We start from the raw sequence: 14,547 nt of genomic DNA, 5'->3' as shown, positions 1-14,547 counted from the left end.
CAGGCAGAGAATCAACCCTTTTCCATCTTCATTCGTCGGTTGAGCGATAGTCCCTCGCTCAAGCGAGAGACTTCCTTTTTGCTTGGATGAATCTCCCTCGCTTGGGCGAGGGCTAGGCAGAGTGTTACCCTTTTTCCTCTTCAATGTCGCTTGAGCGACAGTCCCTCGCTTGGGCAAGGGACACTCTTCTTGCTTGGGCGAGGCTGTGGCTCAAGCGAGGGGTGCTTTGTTCAGAAACTCCAAGCTTCTCCTTTTTCTCCTTTTTTCAGACTTTTTATTTTGCAATTGACATAAACATATGTAAACTTATAAAAAAGATAAAATTAGACTAAGTTATTAGGAGTTGTACATAATTTGTATCTTTACTACACAATATGTGCCCTAAATTTATATAAATTTTACTCACAATTTGACACTTAACAATGTTACAACCTCAATCTAAGAAATCCTTATGCAATTGTGGTAGTTATGTCAATCTCATGAACAATGTCATGGTTGGGGAGAGTATTTTTAGGATGATCTTACTTAGTATACGTTATGACACAAAAAATAGAACGATAAATTATGACTTCTATAGGAGAGATGAAATTGACGTGAACCCAAATGATATTTATAACCACTCAAATTGATTTCTCAAACAATTAACCACAAACCCCACATATAACATATCAATTTTTATGAACCGAATATATTCACTTCATACTTCAATTTATTTGTTTAATAAGTACTAAAATAAAAAGGAATGAAAGTAAATTTGTATAGCTAAGATTTTAAAAAGTTTGACAAATTAAAAGTTGTGGTTGCAGCCAAAAGTTTATCATTGACCGTTTTAGTTTATCAACAAAAATTTTGTAATAGAAAATGTATAAAGAGAAAATATGAAATAACTTTCGTGATGAAATTTTACTTTTCTACTTTACCCTTAAATTTTTTAATTTTTACAAAAAAAATATATAATTATATGTAAGTATGTAGTTAAGTATCATCAACCTATTAATCACATCTCTAACATTATAATAAAACAAAATGTTATAATATAAAATATCTTAATAAAAATATAATATAAAGTATACTCAATACAAAAGAAATATTCTAAATCTTTAAAATAAAATATATAAATTTTGAATTGACATCATAAAAGTATAAATCTGGATTAGTAAGCACGAATAACCTGTCACTAATAATATTGAGAAGAGTTTTATTATTAATTCATTGATTTTATATAACTTACTTCCATCTTTTTCAGACATACCTTAAAAAAAAGGGCATACTTGATTGTTTATATATAAAGTTGATTTTTTAAAATTTCTAAATAAATAGTGAATAAAAAAACATTTTATACGCAAGTTGAATTTTTTTTAGAAGAGTTCATTCTTATAGAGAGTTAATTTATATTTCGTATTTATTCTAAGTCATATTCATTTGACAATGATTTTTTAACAATGGTAAAACAGATCTGGAAATTTGAGATTATATATTGAAAAAAAACAAATTTCATCACATGAATGGTAATGTTTATTAAATTATTGCAGCTTATTCATCATGTAATATATCTACTACAATTCAATAACTTTTTTTAGTAAAAGAATTATATTTCAATATTATATATTTTAAATACTGATCAATCTGAACCGTTGAATGTAACCTAAGAACATCCTACTGCCGGATTTCGTGCGGCAAACAGCTTCCCACATTTGAGGATCCACGTTCCAAAAAGTGATACTTTTCCTTACCCTCCTCTGTTTTTGTATAACTATCAAGAGAGAAAAATGCAGGCAAGAATATGTTCATTTTCTATTATTATAAACTATTCAAAAAAATTAATATAAATAAATGATAGAGTAATTATATATAAATTTTCTTTATACTAACAATATAGATATACTCAACTAATATTGCCCTTCTTACTAAAAAATAATCAATTTTAAAATAAATATTGTCAGTATTTTAAATTACAGTTACAGTTACAATCAAATAATAGTTGCACTTATTGTACCATTGGGGTGTCAAGTAATGTGTGATTTTTAAATTCAACGTGGAGTTTGATATGATCTAAATATAGTTTAATGCAGTTGACTTGGAGTCCAATATATAAGTCTGAATTTGACAGTTTTGACATTTGGCACAGCTGATACAATACATTCTCACTGTTCTTACACTACTAAATTCTGTTAATTTGTTCTGTCTACATTTCTCCTCACTTCTATCCATAAACCACCAAATCGCAGGTGTGTGGAGAATTTCTTTCTCTCTTGCTCATTGATCCATTCTCATTTCTCTCTTCTCTCCATTCTCTTTATTTAATTCCCCAAGTTCCGCTCTCTCACTTCAATTCATTTCAATTGATTCAATTTCATATTTTCATCTCCATTGCCCAATCATAAGAGTTTCTGAAGTGATTTTTTTCCTCATTTCTAGGGTTTTTAGTTTGATAACAATGGATCATGCTGAATTAACCACCGATCAGGTTCTTCTCAATCCCGTCTCAAAATACCGATCGTCCTCGATTCCGAATTTGCCCTCTTTTGATTTACATTTTCTCTTAGTTCTTGTAAATTGTAATGTCGTGGATTGTAATTTTAATTCTAGCTCTTGTAAATTGTAATGTTGTAGATTGTAATTTTGATTCTAGTTCTTTTTCAATTTTTATTTGACATTGTTCATGATCCTGTGTTCTGGAAGGTTCTGAAGAGGGACATACCATGGGAGACCTACATGGCCACCAAGCTCATCTCCGGGACAAGCCTTCAGCTCTTGCGCCGTTACGATCACCAGCCCGAAAGTCACAGAGCACAGTTGCTTGATGATGTAATTTTTTCCTTTTTTTAACCATATTATGGATTATGTATGTTTTTTCGGTGTAATTAGGATCTGTTTGTTTAGGCTTAAAACTTTGATTCAATCTAAGTGGTTTTTTGAGATGCTGAAATACAGATTTTCCAAAAAGCTGGTTTCTTTTTTTAAAAAGCCCAAACAACCGTGCATGTGTTAGAGGTGACTTTTTTCGAATCGAAATAATTATTTTTTAAAAACTTAAACATACGGGCATAAAGAGCACCTGAAGCAGATTTGATTTATGATTCCAGAGTTGATTGCCTAATGTTGTTGAAAATCCAATTTCATTGTGTGGCAGGATGGTCCAGCTTATGTCCGGGTGTTTATTCAAGTTTTGCATGATATTTTTAAAGAAGATACTGTAGAGTATGTTTTGGCGCTGGTTGATGAAATGCTTGCAGGTAATATGTGTTAATTGGCCATATTTTCTGTGTTATCAGTGCCATAATGCCATACCCTTTAAGTTATCTTCTTTTGCAGCAAACCCGAAAAGAGCAAGGCTGTTTCATCATATTACCCTTGCTGTTGAAGATACTTATGAACCTTTCTTAAGTTAAGTATTTATTCAAATATGGTTTTGTTCTGCACCTTTATTTTTAACGTTGTCTGCTGTTAAAATCATGGAAGGTCATATATACTGTATTTATTTACCATATTTTTTGATACAATATTTGTTTATTTATTGAATACCATTTTTTTAAAATTTTCTTAAGTGTTATAAACCATGGCCATTACTTCAGCCAAAATCTCTTTCTTTAGGATTAACCATTATTGATGATGTTTACATAAAATGTGTGCTACTCTGAAGATTGTGTTTTATAGGAATATTTATAGTTTATAGCCTCAGACCAGTGAGACCACAGAACCGCACCCTTGGAACAGAAACTGTGTCTGTCATTTTTTCTTTTCCAATTTTTTTCTTTTCAAATTGTTTATACAACTCGATGAGAAAATATCTAGCATACTTGCCATGGAGATGATGTCTTATGATTGTTATGTATTTTGATAACTTTCTCTGTACTTTGAAGTTGGGAAATACAAAAGATAACAGTGTTGTCCATCCATCTTTCAGATTGCTTTGGAATGGAAACTGGTTCATAAAAGAGAAAAGTTGTAAGATCCTTGCTTTAATAGTTAGGTAATAGAAATGTGAGACATTCCCACATATTAATTCAAAAATTCTTACGACTTGGATCACATATGATGCCAGTTTAATAAGTTAATTTTTTAATTATTGCTAAATATTAACTCTTTCTGATTATAGTGTCAGTCCAAAAAATCAGAATGGCATTGTTTCAAATGGAGAAGCATCAAACTCAAAGAATCCGTTTACCCCTATCGATGATGTTTTGATAGGATTGGTAAAATGGCTTTGTGAACAGGTATTGATGTTGTGATTTTCCTTTTTTTTTCCAAATACAGTTTATAATCTTGGTTTAGTAATGGTGAAAATAAATCTTGGTGTAATAAAGGTCTATGTGATATAAACATGTATGCGTCGTATAAATGATATTAGAGGCTGCAAGTCCTTTTATGTTTAATTAGTTATAATCCTTCATTGTGTGTCATAGAAACTATTGAATCACATTTTCTTGCTCACTAAACTACTATAGGCATGATTGTCAAAGTATGTGTTCATAACTTCCAAAGTATAAATTTATACCTATATATATATATATGTGTATAAAATGATTTAACTGAGTGAAAAATAGACATAAATTCACAAGTACATTGAGTTGAAGACATAAGGCTACAATTCATAAGTCATAATAGACAGTTGTGAAATTCTGAAATTCATGATATTGACAACAATAAAATAAAACGAAGAGGTTAAAATGGTTGAAAACCAGCTTCCAAATGACCAACTAGTGGTTAGCATTGTATGAATTGTATGATTCAAAATAAAAAACATACCCAGCGATGCATATCTTTTGTTGAATTGGAAATGTGTAAGAATCATAACAGGTTCACTCTTGTATCACAAAAATTGCAAGAATCATGATTCTAGAAGTGTGAATGCGATTCAGGAATAGTGACACAAAGATGGGTCGCATGTGTGCAAATGGGTCCAGCACAGCATGACCCAGTTTCAGAAATGTGTTTTGAGGTTTTTTCAAACAGATGTGAGGTTTTTCCTAAAACGGGTCAGGTCAGTGAGGCCAAATTTGGGATTTAGCCCCATCTGATTTGCTCTTTACTATATTATACTGATTTAGGATTTCTACGCTGTTTTACTGATAAAATTTTGGTCCCTCCATACATGTCTATGGCTGTCAGTGCTTTTATTTATATTGAGAACAGCTTTATTGTTGGCTGTATTGTTCGTAACAGGTTGGCCAACATTTTCTTTACCAGCTTCATCTGTTATCTATCATATTAAATATTGTCAGTTGTTTTGGATATGTGAGATGTATGAATTGATTTGAAACAAGGTCTACATCTCTTCTCAGTCCAATCATGATGATGGTGGTGCATCCTGTTTTTCCATTAAGCTCTATGTGTCTCTGATGCCTCAGTGGTCATTGGTCAAAGCCAGTTTTTGAATAAAATACTTAACTTTAATATCAGGGTAGGAGAGTGACTTGTATCCTAAGTCATGATGTGCAACCGATTCAAACGTCTTGACGATTTCATAACTCTTAGGTTGGCTGTGCTACAGCCTACATGGTATGGCATTGTTGTAGACATAATCAGTTATGTCTTAAATGCCTCCTCTCTTGAGTTGTTAAAGATGTTATTGGTGGGGGTTCGAGCTCAAACCTCTTTTCTTGAAAATATCTCTATGTTTCTCCAATTCCTCCCCCTTTTCATTTTCCCCAACTTCAGCTGATTCATCATTATTACTTGTTTCTCTTAAAATGTCTTTTGTTTTTATGATCAATTTATTTGCACTGGGCAACAATTTCGCACAGTTCTTTCTTCACTTCATGACTGATAGTTTGCAAAGTCCAACTTACTTTTGACTTTTAGCTAGATGATGCTGGGACCAGTATGCTCCTTCATTTATTGTCTTCCGACTATATTTGCACTTGATTTTCTTGCATCTCCATCTATTGAAATAGATTGATTCCAGGTCACAACACTCCTATGATATGGATCAACTCTTCTTGCGTCCTTGTGCCAAAAATCTTATCATTCCGAAGTAATTGGACTTATATATATTTTTCCATTTCAATTCAAGAGTTCTTATGTGTTTCGAAGCCCCCTTTGAGACCCAAGGATTAAAGTAAATAAAAATATTTTTCCATTGATTCATTTTTCAACCGATTCGGCACTTCCACTAGCCCTAGCCCTAGCAGCTGATTTGGTGATGTTTTCATCTAGAAAAAATTGTCGGGCACACAAACAGAGCAACCCCTCACGAAAGCACCGAAACAGAGAGGACGGAAATAGAACAAACAAAGTTCAAATCAATCACAGGGAAGATGGCAACATCCAAAACAGTGACACAAACTTAGAGAATTGAAAGTAGCAGGAAGTAGAGAACCACAAGGCCACAACAAGTATTTTCGAACCCCACCTAGCTGTCACCATTGCAGATTGCATGATCGCAACAAGTAAGCACTATCCCACCTTTGTCTTAAAGGCTTTTGGGGAGAGAGAACGAGGGTCAAATCGGTACATAGATCATGCCAATGAGGCAAAGGGGTTGAAATTGGGTAAACCTTCAAGTGAGGTCACCTTCAAACGGGATGCTTTCCATATCAGAAAATACGTGTGAATTCAAAATTTACAGGTATGCTTGGCAGTCCCGCGACGATTTCACTTCTTTGAGTTTTGATGGGGATCCGAATTACTGATAAAAAAGGGTGGCGCAGTGCATAAAGCTCCCACCTAGTTGGGTTTGGAGATCGTACATGTACCGTATGCAGTCTTACCCTTGCAAGCGAAAAGGGTGTTTCCAAGATTTGAACCCATGACTTGTAGGTCATACGGCAAACAACCTTATCGTTACATCGAGGCTAGCAAAAAATGCAACATGTGATGCTCCGAGCTTACTCATGATTTTAACAACACCTTGCACATATGTGTTAAGCACTAGTATCCAAGAATTAGAAGAAAATTGAAGAATTAGATTGAATAGTGCCCCTAACCCAGAATCAAAGTGATTCTGTTAGGGTTCTAAGAATTTTATTGATAGTAAGAAGAATTGTAGTGTGAAGGAGTAGAAGAACAATCTAGGGTTCCACAACCCCAACCCTCTCTGACTTTCCTAAAGCTGAGTATTAGTTTTCCCTAACTACCTAACTACTAAAGGTAGATTTCTATTTATAGGCCTAACCGAATTAACTAACTCAGGGTGAAAGGGGAAGTTTGTTTGTTATTTACTTAACCAAACTTTCCTTTTCCCTTTTTTATACACATTTCGAATTATAGATCCTCCCTTACTCCTATCAATACCCCCCCCCNNNNCCCACCCCCCTTCAACAACCAGTTTGTCCCCAAGTGAGAAACCAGAATCTTGTAAGGTAGTTGCTAATTCCCATGAACTAGTAAGGGTATTCTAGGAATTCCCTCTTTATTTAATTCAAACAACTCCTACCAACAAACCTCTTCTCTATTACCCTATGCCTACCCTATCAGAGGGCCATCTTTAGTAAGGAGATATAAAATACTGGATGGACCTTGGAGTGCTCAGGTAGATCTAATTGGTATGCTACAAACCCCACCTTCTTTACTACTTGAAATAGCCCATAGTATTTAGGAGCTAATTTGGCATGAGGCCTGCTAGCCAAAGACTTCATTTTATAAGGTTGCAGCTTCAGAAATACCCAATCCCCCCTCTTGAAATTCCAAATCCCTCCTATGTTTATCAACCTTTTGTTTCATCAGATTCTGGGCCTTGACTAAATTTGTCTTCAATTCTGCCAAAACTCCATCCCTTTGAACAAACAACTGATTCACCTCTTCAATTTTAGAAGGAATAGTCCCTGCCTTTAATAAGGTAGGTGGTTCCCTCCCATATAAAGCCTTAAATGGAGTCATCCCAACTGAAGTGTGATAGTTGGAGTTGAACCAAAACTCTGCCCAATGCAACTAATCCAACCAAAGCCTAGGTTTGGGACCTACAAAGCATCTGAGGTAGGTCTCTAAGCACCTGTTGGTCACTTCTGTTTGGCCATCAGTTTGAGGATGGTAGGAAGTGCTTAGCTTCAAGTGAGTACTAGCCATTCTAAACAATTCCTTCCAAAACTGACTTAGGAACAAGGGATCTCTATTTGAAACTATAGAGTTGGGGAATCCATGCAGCTTCACCACCTCCCTTAAGAACATTATGGCGACATCCTTGGCAGAGTAAGGATGTCCCAATGCAAAGAAGTGAGAATACTTAGTCAATCTGTCCACTACTACAAATATGGTGTCCTTTCTTCTGGTTCTGGGTAAACCCCCTATGAAGTCCATAGATATATCCATCCACACTTGCTAAGGAACAGGGAGAGGTTGTAGCAACCCTGCAAGAGCCAAGGTTGAGTACTTACTTCTTTGGCAAACATCACACTCCTCTACAAAAGTCTTGATGTCGGACCTCATCCCCTCCCAGTATAAAAAACTAGCAATCTTTTTAAAGGTTTTGAAGTGCCCTGAGTGCCCTCCCATAGGAGTTTCATGACATTCAACCATGATAAGGGGAATTCTGTTTGAAGTTTTGGATACCACCAACCTGTCCTTATAGTAGAGTACCCCTTTTCTGAACTCATAACCAGGGTGAGAACTAGGAGACACCACCAATTCTTGGACAACCTTCTTCAACTTAGGGTCTTGCTGTAGGTCTTGGTTCCAAAAATCCAAGTCCTCATTAGTAATCATAGATATTACAAAGTACAATTTCTGTCTAGAAAGAGCATCAACTACTGAAATTTCCTTGCCTGGCTTATACAGGATCTCAAAATCTAGTCCAATAAGCTTCACTGCCCACTTGAACTGCTCTTCTGAAAACAACCTCTGCTCAGTGAGAAATTTTAGACTTCTTTGGTCTGTTCTAATTACAAAGTGTATTCCCATCAGATAGTGCCTCCACTTTTGAATAGATTGAACTAAGGCCATCAATTTCCTCTCATACATTGATTTCTGTTGAGCCTTCAATGAGAGTCCTTGACTCCAAAAAGCTAAGGGTCTTCCTTCTTGCATCAAGACAGCCCCTAACCCTATACTGGAAGCATCTGTTTCCACCACAAAGTCCTTGGAAAAATCAGGAATAGCCAACATAGGTAAACTCATCATAGCTTGCCTCAACCCTTCAAAAGCTATAGTGGCTGCTTCACTCCACTAGAAGGCTTCCTTCTTGAGCAAATCAGTAAGAGGCTTTGCCAATTTACCATAGCCTTGAACAAATCTCCTATAATATCCTGTGAGGCCCAAGAACCCTCTTAGCCCCTTGACATTCTTGGGTCTAGGCCAATTTTTAATAGATTCCACTGTAGTTTCATCAGTAGATACTCCTCCACCTTAGATTACATGCCCCAAGTATTCAATGCTAGGCTGCCCAAAGCTACACTTCTTTAAATTAGCCTTTAAAGAATGTTTAACCAACAATTTCAATATTGTTTGTAGATGCTGAGAGTGGGTCTTCACATCAATACTATACACCAAGATGTCATCAAAGAAGACCAATGTGAACTTCCTCAGATAAGGCTTCAGGATTTCATTCATCAAGACTTGAAAGGTAGAGGGGGCATTAGTCAAACCAAAAAGCATTACTAGGAATTCATAATGCCCCTCATGGGTCCTGAAAGCTGTCTTACCAACATCCTCATCTCTCATTTTTATTTGGTGATACCCTGACTTCAAGTCTAGCTTGGAAAAAATCCTAGCACCCCCTAATTCATCTAGCAACTCTTCAACCAGAGGGATAGGGAATTTGTTAGGAAAAGTAACCTTATTTAAGGCCCTATATTCAACACAGAATCTCCACCCTCCATCCTTCTTCTTCACTAAGATGATGGGACTAAAATAAGGGCTAATGTTGGATCTAATTACTCCAGCATCAAGCATTTCAGCAACTAACCTTTCAACCTCAGCCTTCTGGTAGTGAGGACACATTTATAGGGCCTAATGTGAGGGATATCAACTCCTTCCTTCAAATGAATTGCATGGTCATGCCTCCTAGTAGGAGGTAACCCTTGGGGATCTTGAAAGATTGCCTGGAACCTATGCAACACCTTGCTGACTTCTGTGGGAATGTTGGTATCAGATTTCTGATTCAATGGCTCACACTGCACCAATAATCCATTCCCTTCTTCTAACAAAACCTGCATGAAGGCCCCCAGAGGTAGTTCTTCTTTTGCTAAAGCAGGATCACCCACTACTGTTATGAAAGATTCCCCTTGATTAACCTTTAACCTCATCTTACCAAAATCAGCCATTACCTCTCCTAAACTGGATAACCATTCAAGCCCCAACACTACATCAACCCCCTTCAATCCAAACAGATAGAAATCCTGTGTTATTTCTAACTGTGGCATGGAAATTTTGAGTTGGGAACACTTACCCTTACACCTGATGTGGTGGCCATCTCCTACTTCCACCATATATGCCCTGGTTTCATCAACCTTCAGCTACAAGTGATTCAACAATGCTGTGGATATGAAATTGTGAGAAGCTCCACAATCCAGCATGATCACCACTGGATGCAAATCTATAGTACCCTTTATTTTCCATGACTTAGTAGAAGTCAGTCCCTTCATAGAATATAGGGAAAGTTGTAGGGAATTAAGGCTTTCCATATCTTCTTCTGTACTTTCTCCAACATCCCCCCTTCTGCTAAGATTAGCATGTTCAACTGCTTATTCTTGCACACATGGTCCTTGGTGAAAAGCTCATCACACCTAAAACATAACCCCTTCTCTCGTTTTTCCTTCATTTCAGAATTTGTGAGTCTTTTGAAATCCCCTCTTCCTTTAACACTTTCGGCTTCTTGTGTGGATTTGTGAGAAATCCCTCCACTACCCACAGATGACCCCTCCCTTCTATTACTGTTAGTTGATGAAGGGTCTAAAGTCATTGTCTTGCTATAAGGCCCCCCTCTGAAGGACCCTGCACCCCTAGTATAGGAGGGGTTAGGTCTCTTGCTGATCACCATGTTCTTTTGCTCAATGAGTATAGCCTTCTGAATTAATTCATGCAGAGTAGTTAACTCATATAACCTCACTTCCACTCTTATCTCTTCTTTGAGCCCATTGAGAAAGACTCCTCTTACAAACTCTTGGTTAACCTCCCTTAAAGCCCCCACATATTTCTCAAACTCCTCCACATAAGCTTCAACACTGTCATCCTGTTTTAGGGAAAGTAGCAATTCAAAAGGATTCTGCACCATAGAGGGTTGAAACTCCTGACCACAGCTATTTTGAAGCTTTCCCATGTAGGGGTGGAGTTACATCCCTCCCACCATTGAAACCAGCTCAAAGCTCTGCCTTCCAAGGCCACCATTGTAGCTTGCATCTTTTCCTCTTCTGTAATGGCCCTGAGGTTGAAGTACCTCTCCAACTTTTGAACCCAATCGAATGCATCATCTCCATGGAAGATTGGAACTTCCAACTTTCGCCATCTATCAAGACCTCGAGGATTCCTCTTGCTTTCCATTTCTTCACCATTTTCACTACCCTCCTCCATCGCGTTATCCTCCTCTGAAATGCCTAGCTTCGCAGCAATAGCAGAAAGTAAATCCCCCGTTTTCTTCATGCGAGCCTCATTCAATTCTAACCTAAGGCGAATTTCTTCCCGTTCTTGTCGCAATTTGTCGTGTTCGTGATATCCACTTTCACCTCCTTAGCCATGCTTCTAGTTGATACCATAAATCGAGTTCAGCAGCAATAACAATGGCGGTTCCACTCCTCAGGCACCACGAAAGGTGCTCTGATACCAGTGTTAAGCACTGGTATCCAAGAATTAGAAGAAAATTGAAGAATTAGATTGAATAGTGCCCCTAACCCAGAATCAAAGTGATTCTATTAGGGTTCTAAGAATTTTATTGATAGTAAGAAGAATTGCAGTATGAAGGAGTAGAAGAACAATATGGGGTTCCACAACCCCAACCCTCTCTGACTTTCCTAAGGCAGAGTATTAGTTTTCCCTAACTACCTAACTACTAAAGGTAGCTTTCTATTTATAGGCCTAACCAAATTAACTAACTCAGGGTGAAAGGGGAAGTTTGTTTGTTATTTACTTAATCAAACTTTCATTTTCCCTCTTTTATACACATTTCGAATTAAAGGCCCTCCCTTACTCCTATCAATATGACTAACCCACAAGTATGTTGAAGATGCACTTAATCACATGAATTATGGAGGAAGCTGCCACAAGTGCTTGCCACATAGAATTTTGTAAAATCTTCAAGTATTGGGGAGTGACATTATTAGCTGAACTTAAAAAATGGTTATAAATTTGAGCACATAATTACATAATCCAGATTCTTACAAATATACACTGAGATTTATAAGAAGTTTCTGAGATCTTGTTTTAGTTGAACTAAAAAATGCATGTTGAATTCCCAAGATGGTCAAAGACCCGGTTCCATTTATGCTTTCTCACTTTCATCTAAATATTATATTTTCAGCTGAAGAAACCTTCTCATCCTAATCGTGGAGTCCCGACTGCTGTCAATTGCCTTTCAACCATACTTAAGGAACCTGTGGTTAGGTCTTCTTTTGTTCAAGCAGATGGAGTCAAGCTGCTTGTGCCATTGATTTCTCCAGCATCCACCCAACAGTCTATTCAGGTAAGTTTGCTGGATTTTATCTCTAATCATCTGAGTGATTAGATTTACCCTCAGTTGGGCACTATGAAATCTGCCATTAGGTAGCTTGTAATTGTGAAATATAAGTTATACTTTCTGGAGATTCAATAATCTATATTGCATCTGAAGGATGGCCGAATTAAATATACTTGGTGCATCTAGCCAAATACTAGATGAGACTTCTTTCTTTCAAGAATAATGGCTGAGTGGGTTTTCCCAGGATTCCAGATTTGTTGGCTTGTGTATTAACTTTCAATAAAATATTACTGATAAAGTTTGTTCGTTTTCATGGCACATTTGTAAGGAATAGGGGGAAACTAATCATGAAGTTTCTCTGTAACAGCTTCTGTATGAAACATGTCTCTGCATATGGCTCTTATCCTATTATGAGCCAGCAATTGAATATTTGGCTACTTCAAAGGCCCTTCCGCGACTGATTGATGTTGTTAAGAGCTCCACAAAAGAGAAGGTGTTGCTGACTTGTTGAGTTTATGGTCATCTCATTTTTTCTTATTAATAAAAATTTGTTAACATTTCTTTTTTCCTGGCTGGCAATATCATTATTAGTTTGAATTATATGATATTATTTTATATTAGCTGTTAGTTGAGTTTTTAATGATTAACTTTCTTTTATATTTTTATCCATGCCATGGTTAGCAAGTTGGTATGTTTTATTTCAATCATAGAAGTCTAATATTATTACACTTGGTTTGCCAATTTTGTTAGGTTGTTAGAGTAGTTGTCTTGACTCTTAAAAACTTGCTGTCAAAAGGGACCTTGGGTGCTCAGATGGTTGACTTTCAGCTGCCACAAGTTGTTCAGAGTTTGAAAGCACAAGCATGGAGTGATGAGGTAAGTGAAAATAAGAGCCTAGCCTATATCATCTCTACCTACTTAAAATCTACTTGTGCCTAGTGGGGTCTGAGGAGTGTAGTTGTACGCAGGCTTACCCTCGTAAGCGAAATGTTGTTTCTAGGATTTGAACCCATGACCTCCAGGTCACAAGACAAACAGTCTTATCGTTGCTCCCATGCTACTTTTGTAAATTGAGTAAAAAATAGTTTGTTGAATCACTAGACTGGAAGTAATTTTAATTGTACGTGTTGCCATTAATTTGATGTATTTTCCTTGAGAACTTATATTTAGCCTTTTTTACTGACATTTGACTCATAATTTTGGATATAATATTCATTTGTTGGGTTGTAGTTACACAGCACATCTGCTACTGCTGCCATCCCCATGATGCGTCAAAATTAACAAAGGCACAAACTATTTTTATGCCCTTCAATAGAAAAACGGAAACTGTGTAAATATTTGATATTATGTACATATATAGTACGTTGAATTTGAAATAATTGGACCTTCCCACTCAAATACTTACTGTTAGCCAGCAGATAACTTATGCCTTGTCAATGTGATTGATGAAATTGGGTTGCTTAATTGTGATGCTTTGTTACTTTATCATGCATTGATAATTGTCTTTGCTGCCTGTCATGATAATAAGCAGATCTTTTCCTTGTTTCAATTTGCATTTTCCCGCACTAGCATACATGAGCAATCATACAACAACGGAGGTTCAACAAACTCACATTTTTATTTGTTTACTAAATAACCTTCCTGTTTTCTTTTATTTTTGCTTTAATTCGTAATATATTTTTTGAACTATACATCTCAACTCTGTTTCTTCTCAATATTTAGAGTTTCCATTTCTTAAATTGTCTTAAACCTCTCAAAATAGTGGGGTGTTTTGGAACCTCCACTACTGCATTTCCCTTTCGAAGAATGTATTTCCTTGTACTTCACCAACACTTCTATTGATTAGAAATGTTTGTCAGGACTTGTTGGAGGCACTGAATTCCCTTGAAGAGGGGCTTAAGGATAACATTAAGAAACTTAGTTCTTTTGATAAGTACAAGCAAGAAGTTCTGCTTGGCCATCTGGATTGGTCTCACATACACAAAGATTCCTTATTTTGGCGA

At 36.4% G+C, this 14,547-nt stretch overlaps 1 protein-coding gene across 2 annotated transcripts in view; it reads left to right on the top strand.

Annotated features, from left to right (window-relative positions):
• Nucleotides 2,135-14,547, top strand: part of LOC109343665 (V-type proton ATPase subunit H-like) — a 16,575-nt gene continuing 4,162 nt past the window's right edge. Inside the window, exons 1-11 of one of the 2 annotated variants that reach the window (XM_019582077.1) lie at nucleotides 2,135-2,228; nucleotides 2,419-2,467; nucleotides 2,683-2,808; nucleotides 3,134-3,236; nucleotides 3,316-3,388; nucleotides 3,908-3,973; nucleotides 4,100-4,217; nucleotides 12,389-12,550; nucleotides 12,912-13,037; nucleotides 13,295-13,420; nucleotides 14,404-14,513. In XM_019582077.1, coding sequence (XP_019437622.1) covers nucleotides 2,438-2,467; nucleotides 2,683-2,808; nucleotides 3,134-3,236; nucleotides 3,316-3,388; nucleotides 3,908-3,973; nucleotides 4,100-4,217; nucleotides 12,389-12,550; nucleotides 12,912-13,037; nucleotides 13,295-13,420; nucleotides 14,404-14,513 — 1,040 coding nt within the window. In that variant the 5' untranslated portion in view covers nucleotides 2,135-2,228; nucleotides 2,419-2,437. The remainder of the gene's footprint in view (nucleotides 2,229-2,418; nucleotides 2,468-2,682; nucleotides 2,809-3,133; nucleotides 3,237-3,315; nucleotides 3,389-3,907; nucleotides 3,974-4,099; nucleotides 4,218-12,388; nucleotides 12,551-12,911; nucleotides 13,038-13,294; nucleotides 13,421-14,403; nucleotides 14,514-14,547) is intronic. The other variant, XM_019582076.1, reaches the window with a different exon arrangement.

The sequence above is a fragment of the Lupinus angustifolius genome, chromosome LG03, assembly GCF_001865875.1.
Source record: "Lupinus angustifolius cultivar Tanjil chromosome LG03, LupAngTanjil_v1.0, whole genome shotgun sequence".
Taxonomy (NCBI): domain Eukaryota; kingdom Viridiplantae; phylum Streptophyta; class Magnoliopsida; order Fabales; family Fabaceae; genus Lupinus; species Lupinus angustifolius.
This window is presented reverse-complemented; position numbering and strand designations above follow the sequence as displayed.